The 18,547-nt window shown below is 41.4% G+C and overlaps 1 protein-coding gene and 7 non-coding genes across 8 annotated transcripts; 6 read left to right on the forward strand and 2 right to left on the reverse strand.

The window, feature by feature from the left end:
• Positions 1-276: 276 nt before the first annotated feature.
• Positions 277-349, forward strand: trnav-cac (transfer RNA valine (anticodon CAC)). Its single transcript has one exon. It is a non-coding gene; the product is annotated as a tRNA-Val (tRNA).
• A 1,339-nt stretch (positions 350-1,688) lies between these two features.
• trnav-aac (transfer RNA valine (anticodon AAC)) lies at positions 1,689-1,761 on the forward strand. The gene has a single exon. It is a non-coding gene; the product is annotated as a tRNA-Val (tRNA).
• A 585-nt stretch (positions 1,762-2,346) lies between these two features.
• trnav-uac (transfer RNA valine (anticodon UAC)) lies at positions 2,347-2,419 on the forward strand. Its single transcript has one exon. It is a non-coding gene; the product is annotated as a tRNA-Val (tRNA).
• Positions 2,420-3,004: 585 nt separating this feature from the next.
• trnav-cac (transfer RNA valine (anticodon CAC)) lies at positions 3,005-3,077 on the forward strand. Its single transcript has one exon. It is a non-coding gene; the product is annotated as a tRNA-Val (tRNA).
• Positions 3,078-3,539: 462 nt separating this feature from the next.
• trnaq-uug (transfer RNA glutamine (anticodon UUG)) lies at positions 3,540-3,611 on the reverse strand. The gene has a single exon. It is a non-coding gene; the product is annotated as a tRNA-Gln (tRNA).
• An 805-nt stretch (positions 3,612-4,416) lies between these two features.
• On the forward strand, positions 4,417-4,489 carry trnav-aac (transfer RNA valine (anticodon AAC)). The gene has a single exon. It is a non-coding gene; the product is annotated as a tRNA-Val (tRNA).
• Positions 4,490-5,074: 585 nt separating this feature from the next.
• Positions 5,075-5,147, forward strand: trnav-cac (transfer RNA valine (anticodon CAC)). Its single transcript has one exon. It is a non-coding gene; the product is annotated as a tRNA-Val (tRNA).
• A 6,446-nt stretch (positions 5,148-11,593) lies between these two features.
• LOC146699261 (uncharacterized) lies at positions 11,594-15,503 on the reverse strand. The gene is made up of 4 exons (XM_085472740.1): positions 15,320-15,503; positions 14,451-14,542; positions 12,090-12,180; positions 11,594-11,987 (listed from the first exon to the last, which is right to left on the reverse strand). The coding sequence occupies exons 1-4, from the start codon at positions 15,435-15,437 to the stop codon at positions 11,968-11,970; spliced, it is 321 nt and encodes a 106-aa protein (XP_085328866.1). The 5' UTR covers positions 15,438-15,503; the 3' UTR covers positions 11,594-11,967.
• Between the last annotated feature and the right edge of the window lie 3,044 nt (positions 15,504-18,547).

Consider the following 18,547-nt stretch of genomic DNA (forward strand, 5'->3'; position numbering starts at 1 on the left):
ATGCATAACGTGATCAACCGCATGGCCTCTTTAGATAACAGTTCTGGGCTTCTTAGGGCAGCATATGTCGAGCTGCGCTTGCTTCAGAGAACTCCTAAATGTCAAAAGTGAGCCTAACATCGAGACTATAGTTCAGATTCCTTGCTAGCGAGCGTCTGTCTCTTCTCCATGGTTCCTTCTGTTCAAGGGCATGATAGTAACCTGCCATCAGATTTGTCAGATTGGCCAGATTACTGATTGAGACACATTCCAAAGCCAAGCAATCCATCACTCACAGTTTCCGTAGTGTAGTGGTTATCACATTTGCCTCACACGCGAAAGGTCCCCGGTCCGAAACCGGGCGGAAACATGGGTGTTTTGCTTCTTTGGTCACAAGGGAATTGATGTTCACTGTTTAGACAACTCTGCTTGTCCAGCATTTTCTCTGTTTTACTTGCGTCCCTATTGAGAAATAAGACTCCTAGTTTTGTCTTCTATAGGTTGTGTGCTAGCCAAGCAAAGGACATCAAAAAGCTTGTCAACCAGAAGCTCAGAGCCTTCAGTGGTGGCAACAGAGTTAGAAGTGAGAAGAGTACAAGGGGAATTGTTGCCTTGAGTCACGGTGGCCAATGAAAGATACAGCAGGACGCTGAAGTGGAAAGTGCAGTACAAGAGCATGAGCGAGGTTTGGTGCGGCATGAAGACCACGCGCAGATGGGATCAGCCAACAGAAGAGGAGTGGAATTGACTGGGCCACTAACTTGTTCTTTAAGTCATTAAACTCTCATGCTAGCTTGTGCTAATGCGGAGCAAAGGGCTAGAAAGCCAAATGAGGCTCCACTGAGACTTGAACTCAGATCACTGGACTCAAAGTCCAGAGTACTAACCGTTACACCATGGAACCCTGCTGAAAGCTGAAAAAAGTTCTCTGTCAAACACCCATAAAACTGTAGTTCCTGGTAAAGTGATGGGGTTTTTTACATGGCCGACGAGAGTTTGCGTGTCATACCTGCTGCGAATCCCACCTTGACATGACGCCGACAGAGGCTTGCAGGTCCTCGTTAGTATAGTGGACAGTATCTCCGCCTGTCACGCGGAAGACCGGGGTTCGATTCCCCGACGGGGAGTGAGCAGTCTCCTTCTCTGCTCTGCCTTTTACCTGGAATGACCACACACCCGTTAATCGCACGCTACGTGCATTTTTTTTGCACAGAGTCCATCATTCAAAAAGACCCTGTGGAATTTCTCCACCAGATCCTAGTCGATCTAACAATCTAGTCCTATAATGGGTTTGAAAAAACATCAATTCCACCTGTGCACTCATAAGTCAAAAATGTCTTCTAGGCAAGAGCTCCCATGAGAAGAGAAGCTTGTCCAAGAGAACTCTGCTTGTCCAGCGTTTTCTCTGCTTTACTTGCGTCCCTATTAACAAATAAGTCTCGTGTGTTTGTCTTCTGTAGGTTGTGTGCTAGCCTGACAAAGAACATCAAAGAGCTTGTCAACAAGAAGATCAGCTCCCATTTGAAGAGATGCTATCTCGAGATCACAATTTGGATTGTCAATATAACCATAAATGGGGGAATGCTTGAAAAATGACACAAATGGGAGTTCCCCGCTTCTCACTAGTCCTACATGATCTGTCATAAAAGTCCTCAAATTTAAGAAGGCATCGAATTGCCCCTCTAATGACGAGAGGGCATGCACGCTCCGTTTCCGTAGTGTAGTGGTTATCACGTTCGCCTAACACGCGAAAGGTCCCTGGTCCGAAACCAGGCGGAAACATGCTTCTTTGTTTCCCCATACAAAAGTGTCTGCCTGCAGGCATTGCTTTATCTTATGGGGTTGTACTGCTGTTTGGCACAAAGAGGAGTGAAAGTACTCAAATCTTGTACAGGGCTCTGACGCTTGTAACCTTTGGATGCTCATGTTGTAAAAAGTTGTCTATAGCCCAAATTTCAGGAAATTTCACACAAACCAACATGTCTCCAGTCACCATATTTACTGAAGATGCAGGCACAGACTAAGCTCTTGGAAATGAGTGTCTCTAGCTGGCCTGCCCAGGACTTGGGCCTATTTTCAGCCAATGCACAACGTGATCAACCGCATGGCCTCTTTAGATAACAGTTCTGGGCTTCTTAGGGCAGCATATGTCGAGCTGCGCTTGCTTCAGAGAACTCCTAAATGTCAAAAGTTTTTAAGTGAGCCTAACATCGAGACTATAGTTCAGATTCCTTGCTAGCGAGCGTCTGTCTCTTCTCCATGGTTCCTTCTGTTCAAGGGCATGATAGTAACCTGCCATCAGATTTGTCAGATTGGCCAGATTACTGATTGAGACACATTCCAAAGCCAAGCGAGCCATCACTCACAGTTTCCGTAGTGTAGTGGTTATCACGTTCGCCTTACACGCGAAAGGTCCCTGGTCCGAAACCAGGCGGAAACATGCTTCTTTGTTTCCCCATACAAAAGTGTCTGCCTGCAGGCATTGCTTTATCTTATGGGGTTGTACTGCTGTTTGGCACAAAGAGGAGTGAAAGTACTCAAATCTTGTACAGGCCTCTGACGCTTGTAACCTTTGGATGCTCATGTTGTAAAAAGTTGTCTATAGCCCAAATTTCAGGAAATTTCACACAAACCAACATGTCTCCAGTCACCATATTTACTGAAGATGCAGGCACAGACTAAGCTCTTGGAAATGAGTGTCTCTAGCTGGCCTGCCCAGGACTTGGGCCTATTTTCAGCCAATGCACAACGTGATCAACCGCATGGCTTCTTTAGATAACAGTTCTGGGCTTCTTAGGGCAGCATATGTCGAGCTGCGCTTGCTTCAGAGAACTCCTAAATGTCAAAAGTTTTTAAGTGAGCCTAACATCGAGACTATAGTTCAGATTCCTTGCTAGCGAGCGTCTGTCTCTTCTCCATGGTTCCTTCTGTTCAAGGGCATGATAGTAACCTGCCATCAGATTTGTCAGATTGGCCAGATTACTGATTGAGACACATTCCAAAGCCAAGCAAGCCATCACTCACAGTTTCCGTAGTGTAGTGGTTATCACATTCGCCTCACACGCGAAAGGTCCCCGGTCCGAAACCGGGCGGAAACATGGGTGTTTTGCTTCTTTGGTCACAAGGGAATTGATGTTCACTGTTTAGACAACTCTGCTTGTCCAGCATTTTCTCTGTTTTACTTGCGTCCCTATTGAGAAATAAGACTCCTAGTTTTGTCTTCTATAGGTTGTGTGCTAGCCAAGCAAAGGACATCAAAAAGCTTGTCAACCAGAAGCTCAGAGCCTTCAGTGGTGGCAACAGAGTTAGAAGTGAGAAGAGTACAAGGGGAATTGTTGCCTTGAGTGACGGTGGCCAATGAAAGATACAGCAGGACGCTGAAGTGGAAAGTGCAGTACAAGAGCATGAGCGAGGTTTGGTGCGGCATGAAGACCACGCGCAGATGGGATCAGCCAACAGAAGAGGAGTGGAATTGACTGGGCCACTAACTTGTTCTTTAAGTCATTAAACTCTCATGCTAGCTTGTGCTAATGCGGAGCAAAGGGCTAGAAAGCCAAATGAGGCTCCACTGAGACTTGAACTCAGATCACTGGATTCAAAGTCCAGAGTGCTAACCGTTACACCATGGAACCCTGCTGAAAGCAGAAAAAAGTTCTCTGTCAAACACCCATAAAACTGTAGTTCCTGGTAAAGTGATGGGGTTTTTTACATGGCCGACGAGAGTTTGCGTGTCATACCTGCTGCGAATCCCACCTTGACATGATGCCGACAGAGGTTTGCAGGTCCTCGTTAGTATAGTGGACAGTATCTCCGCCTGTCACGCGGAAGACCGGGGTTCGATTCCCCGACGGGGAGTGAGCAGTCTCCTTCTCTGCTCTGCCTTTTACCTGGAATGACCACACACCCGTTAATCGCACGCTACGTGCATTTTTTTTGCACAGAGTCCATCATTCAAAAAGACCCTGTGGAATTTCTCCACCAGATCCTAGTCGATCTAACAATCTAGTCCTATAATGGGTTTGAAAAAACATCAATTCCACCTGTGCACTCATAAGTCAAAAATGTCTTCTAGGCAAGAGCTCCCATGAGAAGAGAAGCTTGTCCAAGAGAACTCTGCTTGTCCAGCGTTTTCTCTGCTTTACTTGCGTCCCTATTAACAAATAAGTCTCGTGTGTTTGTCTTCTGTAGGTTGTGTGCTAGCCTGACAAAGAACATCAAAGAGCTTGTCAACAAGAAGATCAGCTCCCATTTGAAGAGATGCTATCTCGAGATCACAATTTGGATTGTCAATATAACCATAAATGGGGGAATGCTTGAAAAATGACACAAATGGGAGTTCCCCGCTTCTCACTAGTCCTACATGATCTGTCATAAAAGTCCTCAAATTTAAGAAGGCATCGAATTGCCCCTCTAATGACGAGAGGGCATGCACGCTCCGTTTCCGTAGTGTAGTGGTTATCACGTTCGCCTAACACGCGAAAGGTCCCTGGTCCGAAACCAGGCGGAAACATGCTTCTTTGTTTCCCCATACAAAAGTGTCTGCCTGCAGGCATTGCTTTATCTTATGGGGTTGTACTGCTGTTTGGCACAAAGAGGAGTGAAAGTACTCAAATCTTGTACAGGGCTCTGACGCTTGTAACCTTTGGATGCTCATGTTGTAAAAAGTTGTCTATAGCCCAAATTTCAGGAAATTTCACACAAACCAACATGTCTCCAGTCACCATATTTACTGAAGATGCAGGCACAGACTAAGCTCTTGGAAATGAGTGTCTCTAGCTGGCCTGCCCAGGACTTGGGCCTATTTTCAGCCAATGCACAATGTGATCAACCGCATGGCCTCTTTAGATAACAGTTCTGGGCTTCTTAGGGCAGCATATGTCGAGCTGCGCTTGCTTCAGAGAACTCCTAAATGTCAAAAGTTTTTAAGTGAGCCTAACATCGAGACTATAGTTCAGATTCCTTGCTAGCGAGCGTCTGTCTCTTCTCCATGGTTCCTTCTGTTCAAGGGCATGATAGTAACCTGCCATTAGATTTGTCAGATTGGCCAGATTACTGATTGAGACACATTCCAAAGCCAAGCAAGCCATCACTCACAGTTTCCGTAGTGTAGTGGTTATCACATTCGCCTCACACGCGAAAGGTCCCCGGTCCGAAACCGGGCGGAAACATGGGTGTTTTGCTTCTTTGGTCACAAGGGAATTGATGTTCACTGTTTAGACAACTCTGCTTGTCCAGCATTTTCTCTGTTTTACTTGCGTCCCTATTGAGAAATAAGACTCCTAGTTTTGTCTTCTATAGGTTGTGTGCTAGCCAAGCAAAGGACATCAAAAAGCTTGTCAACCAGAAGCTCAGAGCCTTCAGTGGTGGCAACAGAGTTAGAAGTGAGAAGAGTACAAGGGGAATTGTTGCCTTGAGTCACGGTGGCCAATGAAAGATACAGCAGGACGCTGAAGTGGAAAGTGCAGTACAAGAGCAAGAGCGAGGTTTGGTGCGGCATGAAGACCACGCGCAGATGGGATCAGCCAACAGAAGAGGAGTGGAATTGACTGGGCCACTAACTTGTTCTTTAATAAACATCTTAAGTAGTGTAATCGGTTATTTGTCCAGCCTTAACAAGATTTGCAATGTAATTGCACTGTCCACCAAATCTTCCGTCCTGCAACGCTCCACATCATCTGGGACTGGCTATAAACAAGAGTCAACCAGTAGTGCACTTTCATCCGACAGTTTCAGTCGATAAGTCGGTCTTTTTCACGTGTAACATTCCCTTCTCCGGATCCAGAAACTCCTTACTCTCACCCCTGAAAGATCTATAACATCTGGCTTTAAACATTATTCTGTATTGGTCATCTGGACACCATTGAGGTAGGTCCCTCACATCGTTAAAAGCAGAGCAAGCTTTGGCAGTGCATGTGGTGTAATAACATACTATATACAGTAGAATAAAAAAAAAATATATACAATAAGATAAAAATAGAATACAAATACAAATGCTATATACAACTGAGTAAGAATACAACGATGACAGAAAGGATTATTGCACTTAGTATTATTGCATATGTATGGATGTGTGTGCTTGATCAGTTAAAGTCTTTATTATGGAGTCTGACAGCAGTGGGGAGGAAAAACCTGCGAAATCTCTCCGTCCCACACCGTGGGTGCCGCAGTCTCCCACTGAAGGAGCTGCTCAGTGCTGTCACAGTCTGCTGCATGGGGTGGGAGATGTTGTCCAACAGGGATGACAGCTTAGCCACCATTCTCCTGTCACTCACCACCTCCACTGGGTCCAGAGGGCATCCTAGAACAGAGCTGGCCCTTCGGATCAGCCTGTTCAGTCTCTTCCTGTCCCCAGCAGAGATGCTGCCGCCCCAGCAGACCACACCATAAAAGATAGCAGAAGCCACAACAGAGTCATAAAAGGTCTTCAGGAGTGGGCCCTCCACTCCAAATGACCTGAGTCTCCGCAGCAGGTACAGCCTGCTCTGCCCTTTCCTGTAGAGGGCGTCTGAGTTATGAGTCCAGTCCAGTCTATTGTTCAGATGAACACCAAGGTACCTGTAGCTGTCCACAGTCTCAATGTCCATACCTTGGATGTTCAGTGGTTGCAGTGGAGAATGCTTGTGCCTGCGGAAGTCTACCACCAGTTCCTTGGTTTTACTGGCGTTGATCTGGAGGTAGTTCAGCTGGCACCAGTCCACAAAGTCTTGGGTCAGACCTCTGTACTCCTTGTCATCCCCATCAGTGATGAGGCCGACTATTGCAGAGTCATCAGAGAACTTCTGCAGGAAGCACTGGGTGGAATTGTGGGAGAAGTCTGCAGTGTAGATGGTGAAGAGGAACGGAGCCAGAACCGTTCCCTGTGGGGCCCCCGTACTGCAGACGACCCTGTCCGACACACAGCCCTGAGTCCTCACATACTGTTTAGTTGAGTTAGCCTGGCTAGCTTGTACAATTAGATTTTCCAAAATAAAATGGTTTGAAAATGATAAAAATGACACTGCAGTACTGAGAGGAAGTAGAATTTGGGGGGGGGGAAGGAGAAAAACTTGATAAGCAACATGTCTGTGAATGTTCTCAGTCATCCAGGTCATCGTAGTCAAAGGAGCTTGCAAAGAAAAGCATCTGGACTTCTTTAAGTTACTTGAAGACGTTTCACCTCTCATCCGAGAAGCTTCTTCAGTTCTAAGGTCAAATGGTGGAGAGTCCCAGATATAAACCTAGTGGGAGTGACCCCCCACAGAGGGACAAAAGGACCCCCTGATGATCCTCTAATCGCCTGAGCCAAGGTGTGAAACTGGGTGTGGGCCCCAATCAGCCAGAGTTTCGGGTGGGTTCATTGTGAAACCTGGCCCCACCTTATCATGCGAATTCCTGAGATCAGATGGCCCAGGATGTGAGTGGGCGTTAAGGCGTCTGGGAAGGGATCTCAAAACTGGATTATAGATGGCAGAGAGTTGGTGTCGTAAACCCCCACCTCTGTTCAAAGATGGTCGCTCACAGTGGACATAGATGGCTTCTTTCACTCCTCTTTCAAACCATCTGTCCTCTCTGTCCAAAATGTGAATGTTGATAAGCAACAAAAATTGGACTTTGTTATAGTGCAAATATTCAAATCTGTAATTTGAACTTGCTACATATGATGAATGATAAAATGCTATGATGCATAAAGACACAAAAGTATTTCCAAAAAGGTTTGTTTTTTAACAAACCCTTGAAATTTTATTTTAAAAATGTATTTCCATGTATTTCCTTTGTATTTCCATGTTTGTGCTATATTCTTTGTACAATCTACACAGACCTCAGTTTACAGGTTGTTGAACTTCTGGGGACATCTGTTTGTGGAGGGCAGTAAGGGAAGAGAAATTGTCTCATGATGTTAGGACCTTCAGCGCGAAAAAGGATACCTTTTGAAGGTATTGCATGTAAATGATGAAAGTCTGATGACAAAACACAATTAATAAAATCTCCCAAATTCAAATTTGGAGCTGTTCCAGAAGAGGGTCCTGACCAATCAATCAATCAATCAATCAATCAATCTTTATTTATAAAGCACTTTTCATACAAAAAAAATGTAGCACAAAGTGCTTTACATGGTTAAAAGCAGCCCACCGCACCCCACCTTCCAACTCACTCCCCACACTCTCATTAACATAAACGATGTGAATACACGCATATCCCCCCCCCCACACACACACACACACACACACACACACACACACACACACACACACACATACTTAAAGAGTTAAATTGGGCTCGGTACGCATGAGCCAAGTGAGGAAACACTATAACAGGGGAGCCGTCTGCACCAGGAGCCGGTCACAGACCGCAGCCTCCAGGCTGGCCACACAGCAGGAGGGAGGCAAAGAAGCCTCCCAGCCGGGCTGAGAGGACCCCCTGTGCCCCAGCAGCCACGGTCGATCAAAGCCCCGGTGCAGAGAGCGCCCTCTGAGGAAACACTGGAGATATGACACAATAGGATATATACAGGGTAAAACGATAAAATAAATGAGAACGGGATACAATATAAATATAAATAGAGTAAGAAGATTAAAAAATGAATAAGAATAAAATCAATAAACGTTAAATAAAAGTTAAATTAAAAAGGTGGGTCTTGAGCCTGTTCTTAAAAACATGTACGTTCTCTGCGGCCCTGAGGTCCTCCGGCAGGCTGTTCCACAGGCGAGGACCATACCATTGAAAAGCTGCCTCTCAAAAGGCCAGTACCAGAGGACCTCAGGGTCCGCAAGGGTTCATATGATAAAAGCAGATCTGAGAGATAAGAAGGCCCAAGACCATTAAGACATTTAAAAACCAATAAAAGAACTTTAAAATGAGGGCTTTGTCTCTCATTCTAGTTTTAAATATCCTGGAAACTACATATAAGCTTGCAGTCTGATTGCATTTATTTGTGTATGTCATTCAACTCTTGAGCGATTGTGGCCCAAGAGTTGAGAGGTCGCCTTATTATTGGAAGGTTGCTGGTTCGAGCCCCGGCTTGGACAGTCTCAGTTGTGGTGTACTTGGGTAAGACACTTCACCTGTTGCCTACTGGTGGTGGTCAGAGGGCCCGGTGGTGCCAGTATCTGGCAGCCTGACCTATGTCAGTGCGCCCCAGGGTGGCTGTGGCTACAATGTAGCTGCATCACCAGTGTGTGAATGACTGAATGTGTAAAGCGCTTCGGGGTTGTTAGGGACTAGTAAAGCGCTTTACAGACCATTTATTTATACGGCAGTAAAAGAAAGTTTTAAAAAAATTGTTTATTTATTTATTATTACAATAAAAATGAGAGTTTGAACTGTAAAGAATTGAATAACAGCAATGAGGTAAATGTGGAAACATCCTTTGTTTTTATTTCATAAGTCAAGCAAGTAGTTCTTTTTTTCTCTTCCTGAAGTCTAGTGACCTCACCTGGGAATTAATGTTTATGAGTCTAGTTTGGATTGCATGGCTCAAAAACGAATTACATTCCTTTATGAATAGGCTGTATCTGTCTTTAGTTTTGACAAATGCAAAGGAATAAATTACAACTACTAAAAATCTGTAATTTTATTGAGTGAGCTGACCTGGAGTGAGCACTCCACCCTCCTTATCTGAACTCCCAGTTCAGTGACCAGACCCAAGAATGGATTTTTATAATGTTGTGTTTATTCTGTACTATGTATTTAGTTTTAACAACAACTAAAAATTGGTATTGTTACAGAGTGACTTTACTTGTCTTGGGTGAGGGACTAAGCTTATAATACACACATACAGGAGAATTTATTTTCAGATCTCCTAAAATAAATAAGGAAATAAATAAACAATACAACTTAATTTGATAATCCTTTCATAAAACAGGTTATAGTATTTAAGAGGGAAAAATAGTGCTTACTAAATGAAAGAGAAAATAAATAGATTCATAGTGGCAAATGTTAGAGGACACTCACAAAACAAATCCTTGAAATGTTCCTTCTTAGTGTCAAACACATTCCTAATTGTGTAGATCAGAATTCCCTACAAAGCTGAATACAGTGGCTTGCAAAAGTATTCGGCCCCCTTGAACGTTTCCACATTTTGTCACATTACAGCAACAAACATAAATCAATTTTATTGGAATTCCACGTGAAGGACCAACACAAAGTGGTGCACACGTGAGAAGTGGAACGAAAATCATACATGATTCCAAACATTTTTTACAAATAACTGCAAAGTGGGGTGTTCATAATTATTCAGCCCCCTGAGTCAATACTTTGTAGAACCACCTTTTGCTGCGATTACAGCTGCCAATCTTTTAAGGTACGTCTCTACCAGCTTTGCACATCTACAGACTGAAATTCTTGCCCATCCTTCTTTGCAAAACAGCTCCAGCTCAGTCAGATTAGATGGACAGCGTTTGTGAACAGCAGTTTTCAGATCTTGCCACAGATTCTCGATTGGATTTCGATCTGGACTTTGACTGGGCCATTCTAACACATGGATATGTTTTGTTTGAAACCATTCCATTGTTGCCCTGGCTTTATGTCGTTGTCCTGCTGGAAGGTGAACCTCCGCCCCAGTCCTAAGTCTTTTGCAGACTCCAAGAGGTTTTCTTCCAAGATTGTCCTGTATTTGGCTCCATCCATCTTCCCATCAACTCTGACCAGCTTCCCTGTCCCTGCTGAAGAGAAGCCCCCCCAGAGCATGATGCTGCCACCACCATATTTGACAGTGGGGATGGTGTGTTCAGAGTGATGTGCAGTGTTAGTTTTCCGCCACACTTAACATTTTGCATTTTGGCCTAAAAGTTCCATTTTGGTCTCATCTGACCAGAGCACCTTCTTCCACATGTTTGCTGTGTCCCCCACATGGCTTGTGGCAAACTGCAAACGGGACATCCTATGGTTTTCTGTTAACAATGGCTTTCTTCTTGCCACTCTTCCATAAAGGCCAACTTTGTGCAGTGTACGACTAATAGTTGAACTATGGACAGATTCCCCCACCTGAGCTGTAGATCTCTGCAGCTCGTCCAGAGTCAGCATGGGCCTCTTGGCTGCATTTCTGATCAGCGCTCTCCTTGTTCGGCCTGTGAGTTTAGGTGGACAGCCTTGTATTGGTAGGTTTACAGTTGTGCCATACTCCCTCCATTTCACTTGAACTTCAAGCGATCATTCAGAGCACTGTTCAAGCCTTGAATAGTGCTCCGTGGGATGTTCAAGGCTTGGGAAATCTTTTTGTAGCCTAAAAGTGCTTTAAATTTCTCAATAACTTTATCCCTGACCTGTCTGGTGTGTTCTTTGGACTTCGTGGTATTGTTGCTCCCAATATTCTCTTAGACAACCTCTGAGGCCATCACAGAGCAGGTGTATTTGTACTGACATTAGATTACACACAGGTGCACTCTATTTAGTCATTAGCACTCATCAGGCAACGTCTATGAGCAGCTGACTGCACTCAGACCAAAGAGGGCTGAACAATTACACACACCCCACTTTGCAGTTATTTATTTGTAAAAAATGTTTGGAATCATGTATGATTTTCGTTCCACTTCTCACGTGTGCACCACTTTGTGTTGGTCTTTCACGTGGAATTCCAATAAAATTGATTCATGTTTGTGGCTGTAATGTGACAAAATGTGGGAAAGTTCAAGGGGGCCGAACACTTTTGCAAGCCACTGTAACTAAGTCTCAGTAATCCAATTAAAAGACTCATCAGACTTGTCTCCTAATGGGTACTTTGCAAGAAACTGAGATACACCAGCAGGTTTAACAAAACAGCATTATTTGAATAAAATGGATCCCTAATGTATTGCTTCAATGTCGCACAAGTGGTGTCAAATATACTACCTTTAAATACAAAACTGAAATAGGAGAAAAGTTGAATGCTTACAATTCAGACTTAATGCACACAAAACATGCCGTTTTATACCTAGACTAATATAATTAACTAATAATAAATTTAAAGAGTGTACAATTTAAAGTAATCCTGTGAAAGAACAGTGTTGTAGCACAGTCCTCTGGAAGTCAATCTCACACGTTCAAACAAGCATCTGAAATGAGATAAAACCACTTAAATATTCAGAGAAAACTCATTCTGTGTGTGTGTGTGTGTGTGTGTGTGTGTGTGTGTGTGTGTGTGTGTGTGTGTGTACCATCGAGTTTCTTCCTGCTCTTCTGCACAGGCTGTTTTGTCCATGTCACTTTGAAGTCAGTCACACCCTGCTTAGCGAGTGTTGCTTGCAGCTAAATATGAAGAAAGAGGATGAATTATGTTAGATACCCTTACTGTAAGTCACCTCTGAAACACGTGATTTCAGAAGTGGAGAAATTCCCCATGCTATGCAATTTTTTAACTATCATTGACAGTTAGAAAGGGTCCTAGCTGAATCTTAGTAAAATAAGCACAATAAAATGAGTAAACATTTTTTTCCCTACAAAAATAATATTATTTTAACTACAACCTGAGGAAGACTTGAAACAAACAAATTCTCACATCAAAAGACATGAGTTTGTCTTATTTAACCTCCTAACACCCAAACTCTTCCATGACATGCATTTTTAATTTCTCTTTGATATTTGGGCTTAAAGTAAAAAAAAAAAGAATTCCCAGATTTTGTTTTTTTAAATGTTTTTTGTTTCTGAGAAAAATTAGATCCACATATGAGGACATATGTTTAAAGTTCCGATAGAACAGTGGCAGTATGATGTCCTCTTAAGTGGATATCAGGCCCTTGTAGAGCAGAATTTATTATTTTGGGTCAGACATCCCAAAATGTGATGTCCACATATGTGGACGCCAGGTCCTAGGAGGGTAATTGTCTATCTGATAGACTCCAATTTCCAGTGTCATTGCTACACAGCTTGATCTAGCCATAAACCAGACTTTGCCCAATTAGTGAAATGTCTTAAAGATATAAAGGTGTGGATGATTTCCCGCTTCTAAATTCAGATAAAACTTTTACCTAAAAATCTTAGTAATATAGAATCTACCAGACGCTTACTCTGTATGGCATCACTTTAGCATCCACTATTGGAAATAGGCCTTTCAGACCTAACATTTCTCTCTCTCATTTTTTTTAATCTCACTTACTGAGTGCTGCAGGATTCTGTCTTGGACCTACACTATTCATTTATTTCGATGGCTTAGTACAAAATCTAAATGCATCTGTCCATTTTAGTGCAGATGATACAATTATTTATTGCTGTGCTTGTACCATGGTCGTGGTTTTCAAACAGTTACAGCTAGCTCTAATTAATGTATACACTCACAGCTGTGTGGGCTCCGAATGGTTTTAAATGCAAAAAAGGCCATGTTGTTCTTAATAGAAATAAGGGGGCCTGCAGTTTTTCTGTTTCTTGTATTTTCTCAAGGCATTTCTATTGAAACTTTGACCTCACATTAGGTATTGTGATTGATGATAATCTTTCCTCTAGGCCACACCTGTTAAAGAAACTTAAGGTGAAGTTGGGGTTCTTTTTCCAAAATGGGTTGTGCTTCTCTTTCACTGCAACAAAAAAGGCTTAGCGCTACCACCTTTTTATCACTCCTGGATTACAGTGACATAATGTACCATGTCGACCAATCAAAACATGACATTTAGTTGTTTAGGGAGGGGGAAGTTTTAGGAGTAATGGTGGTGTTTTGAGATGTGAGAGATTTGCGAAATTTAGCGCAAATCTTGTGTAGTTAGTGTGTAGTGTAGTCAATAGTTTTGTTGTGTGTGTCAGAACAATGAGGCGACTACTGAATGTTACAGGTGTTACAGGAGTGATACATCTCCTGCTGTCAGGCCTGCAGGTATCAGGCTGTTGTTCTCATTTATCTCATAGTGGACAGAAATTATTTTTTGGAGTGGCACAAAGAATTTGTGTGGCATCACATTTGATGCAGAACACATGATTGTTCTGTAAATAGTTTTACATGTTTATTTAAAAAATGCCTTGGCAGCATTTTTAGGTAAACAGCTGCAAAAAAACTTTGCACAACTCAGTAACTTTTTTGAAGAAGTAACTATATAATTAATTGCCCAACATCGGTCATTATATACTGTATTTTGCAGACAGAGTTACAGGACTCTCTCCCAAACCACAGACTCATACTCATAATACAAGTCAGAGCTTTACTTAAAAAAAAGTTGTCTTTTCAAAATTGGAGTTCAAGTTATTTTTACTTCCAAGAGTGTACACAGGTCATGAAAAGATTATTTTAAATTTTCATTGTAAGTGGGCCAAAGCAGTTAATTAAAAGTAGTTTAACATAAATGTAAATGTTGAGATTTGATTATTTTAATAAACCATTTAACTTGGATGGATTCAATGCTGGCGTGATCACACTGCACACTTCTGCTGTTGCTCACAGTGGTCCAAGGGACCGCTCAGGCAGTTTGTGTGTTCGCTCAGACACATGAAAAATTAGAGGGAACATTGGACACAACACTGGCTGAGAGAATGGAGAAAGCTCTCTTATTGGTAATATTAATCAAGTGAGGCTAACTTGTTAACAAACACTATACCTGTTGCATCAGGGCAGCCTGGTTATCTGGATTTTCCAGGTCGACATCAGTTTGGATATTCATGCTCACCACTGTTTTCTTTGATTTGTAAACTACACAAAAACAAAACATTTCCAAATAAATCATATGGAATTTGACAAGTACTTGGCTTAGAGGAAGTTATTAATAATATATAAGTATATTATTAGATTCAAATAGAATGTCTTAAACATTAACCAAAACCCTGTTAAAATATACAGAACACAGTCACAACATTAAGATGCCATGTTTGGAGAGATGCTATTAAGTGCACCTCTTTGACCTAAACGAATATCATAGCTTTTATTGTTCTTTTTTTATATAAATTTGTCAAATTTTCTACTTGTCTTTGCGCTGCATGCGGATAAAGTGACTACATTTTTTTTGGAAATATAAAGCTTAAGATATCTAGGTAATGTTTAGACTTGCTAATACTGTAGATTTATTAATGGATTGAAGTTATTTTTGCAACTAGCATTGATTTAATACACTTTTAAATAAAAAAAAAAAAGAAAAGCAAATGCTGCAGGTGCACTTCGTTATTTGTATTTTTGTGCTGCTGATGACTTTGTTGTTTACATTTTTTAAAAATAGTTGTACTTTAACTGCTAAAGAAAAAAATCAAACTAGTTAAAGCCTTAGACTCAGCCTTCAGCAGATAGAGAATGTCACATGACCATCTTTGCCATTTATCAGGGGCAGAAAACAAGCAAACAGGCAAAAATATTTCTAGAATTAAACAAAGTATATTGTCTTCATTATATCTTGATTAGTGTGCAAGAAATATTTTCTGGTCATACCATCTCTGGAAATTCACTTGAGTGTTAAAACTAGGGAAATGTCATTCATACCTGCATAGCAGAAGAAAGGATATTGTTTAATGCATGGTTCGGTGGTCCAAGTTCCATCTCCCACCAATATAGCAGCGCAATGAAACTCATTGTTAGGTTGTCCTGTTTTCCAGTTCATGAATGTGCTGATTTGTTGAGTTTCTGACCAAAACCAGACTGGAGAAAAACTAAGGCCAATCCAAATTGCTTTTTGTCTATACACAACTCTGCTGACTTTATCAAATGTTTCCACATCAAGGATTTGTGCCAGAGTTGAATTTTTGTTTTTGCAGCTGATTTTGGCCTCATTCCAAGTCACATATGTATTATTAACAATGTAATCACTGCCTGTTAAAGAAACAGAAGTTATAGATTCCATTAGTGACATTATACATATATTAATGATTTCATTTATGTTTTGAAAAATAGGCTATGCAGAAAAAAGCTGTGATTTAAATACACCATATAAATCATATGTCAGTACTGCATATATATAGTCTTTATATTTTCTTAATATTTATACTGAGTAGTTCAGGTTTGAGCTTCACTGGGAGACTTATTCCAGTCTCAAACTAGAATATTTAAAAGTTGTATTTTTATGTTTATTATTTATTTCATGTTTTGAGCCTCATTCTGCTAAATTAGTACCAAGGGTCAATTTAATCTACAGGAGTAAAACCTTACAACAAATGATCTCTTTATACCTACCGTCAAAACAAATGAAGCCAAGCATTTCTGTACATTTTACACTATACCATCCTCTGTAATTTGTGGACACACAATATCCAGGGCCAGTGTTGAGTGGCTGGCCAGGGCTCCAACTATAATATGTGGGTGGTCGTCCATCCAGCCAGGCCCAACCTACGTCTATATGAAGTCCGATCCAGGCTTTGCCGGTGTATACCCCGGCTGGAGTGTTCACCAGAGCAGTGTTGTTCTCTGGATAAGTAATTTGTGCAAGTCCAAGGTACTCCTTGATGCAGTAAGCATTGGCCTCATCCCAGGTCATATTCTCATTCACAAAGTAATAGATGTTTGGAAAGGAAGCAGTGGGGACACAGAAACCTGAAGAAGGAAATGGATTTTTTTTTGAGATTTTACTAAGAAATACTGTTTATTTATTCAGAATGCTTGTATACTTGGAGTTCTATAGAATTTTACTTTCTGCAGTAAAAGAATTCCTTAAATAAGATTTGCTCAGTAGATCAGTGATGGTTCAACTTATTAATATGTGGACAGAAACCACTTTTCATTTGTGCCTATGTCAGTGAATCTGAACATTTCTAAACTGATAGTCACCCAGATTCCAGATTAATTTCGTTAATTTGTTACTTTTATTTAATTTAATTATATATGCATTTTTGTTGGAGTAAAGTCATAATGCTGGAGCAACAGCTCGCCCTCAAATATGAATTAATAAAACTTGCTCCATATTTGGTCAGTTATTACCTCTCTTTTAAAAAATTCAAGGTAGAAACAATTTATATTTGAAAAAAACAGTGAATTATTATATGCTGAATGAGAAATTACCAAACTGCTGGAATCTTACCTGAAAGCAGGAGAAGGACTAGAAACACATCCATGTTCACTCTGATTAACTGTGGAGGAAAAAAAAAGATTGTGTCATATCTGATTCAGCATAATGAATACACTGAAAGCTATAATAAATATAGAGCATTTTGTTAGAATGACATTGGTTAAAAAGTGATTAGAAAGGACAGTACATCAAAAATGTTTCCCCTCTCTCTCTCTCTCTCTAAATATATATAGAGAGAGAGACAGACAGACAGATAATATAAGACAAGAACTTGCCACACTTCTTGAGTTACCAAACACACACAGCTGCTCGTCACTGTGTGTTCTTTTCTCTTTGAGGTTGCTTTTATAATATAATGCAAATAAGTGGAAAGTTTAAAGTTAACTTGTGACACACCCTTGATGACACTGTGAGGCTTTCTCGTGACCGTCCCAAATAAACTGTGCTAACCTTAGAGCTTACAACTCCTTACAACTTCCATGATTTCTTATGAAATAATTATCTAGGTGGTTCATCATGTTGTTTATGAAAGCCCAACAGCAGCTGCCCTTCCTGAGGGTCCTCAGAAGGTACAAGCTGAACTCCAACCTGCTGCTGACCTTCTACCACTCATCCATTGAGAGCCTGCTAACTTACTACATCATGGTACACACACACACACACACACACACACACACACACACACACACACACACACACACACAGTTTTTCCCCATTTCCTCTATGAATCACTACTGTGCAATACCTAATTCTATGTGAAATTACATAATGCTATTTATTACATATTACTTTTTAAAACTGGCTTGTATATTTGTACATTTTATATATTTTTCCTCTGCACTATACAAATACAGGCCATTTACCATTTTTTACCATTTAATACTGCCAATATGTGTATAGTGCTGCAGAACTGTGCTCTGTATCTCATTGTACAACTGCATAGCGACAATAAAGGCAGTCTATCTTCTATTCATATCTATTAAGATATGTGTTCAAAGCACCAAGATAAGTCACATTTTGTGTTTATATTGAGTTTTACCAAAGTAAATTACATCAGTGGTAAACTTACATTGTAATTTTTTCATTGTTTGTTTTTCAGGTCATGAATCAGGTTGATTTTCTTTCCACACACTGAAAAAACATTTGGGTAAATTGCAAGGTTGTGCTGATGTGCATGCAAACCTCCACTAATGATTCATTCAAATGTTCAGACCACATAATGTCAACCTGTAAAAATTCTATTAAAAATCCATATTACCTTACCGAAGACAATGGCACCCTCGAGGCAGACATGTTTGCTCGCTCCACTCTCGAATGTCGACTTTCTTTTGTTTTTTGTGTTTTCTGTTCTTTTTGCACTGGACAAGTGTTGTGCACTGTTAACATACATGAGACAGGCACTACTAGACATCGGCAACTCACACAATCATCTGGATTCTACTATTTTCTTACCACCTGAGCTTTCAGCTTTACCACTGGAGCTTTCAGCCATCGTTCTCCCCGGCAGCCACCGCAAACGCCACCACTCCCAGAAAGGCCACAAAGCACCGAGTCCAAGTGAGCCACCCTACCCCAGGAGAGTGCTTCGGAGATGGCGACGCAAACAAGGCAAGACTAAAAGCTCGGGCTAGCCAACCACCGCTACCCAGCCTCTTATTGACCAACGTGCGATCCCTGGAAAACAAACTCGACGAAATACGAGCCAGGATCAC

Source organism: Copadichromis virginalis, linkage group LG11 (genome assembly GCF_057382275.1).
Source record: "Copadichromis virginalis isolate Kocher_CV1m ecotype Utaka linkage group LG11, C_Virginalis_male_GT1.1, whole genome shotgun sequence".
NCBI classification, from domain to species: Eukaryota; Metazoa; Chordata; class Actinopteri; order Cichliformes; family Cichlidae; genus Copadichromis; species Copadichromis virginalis.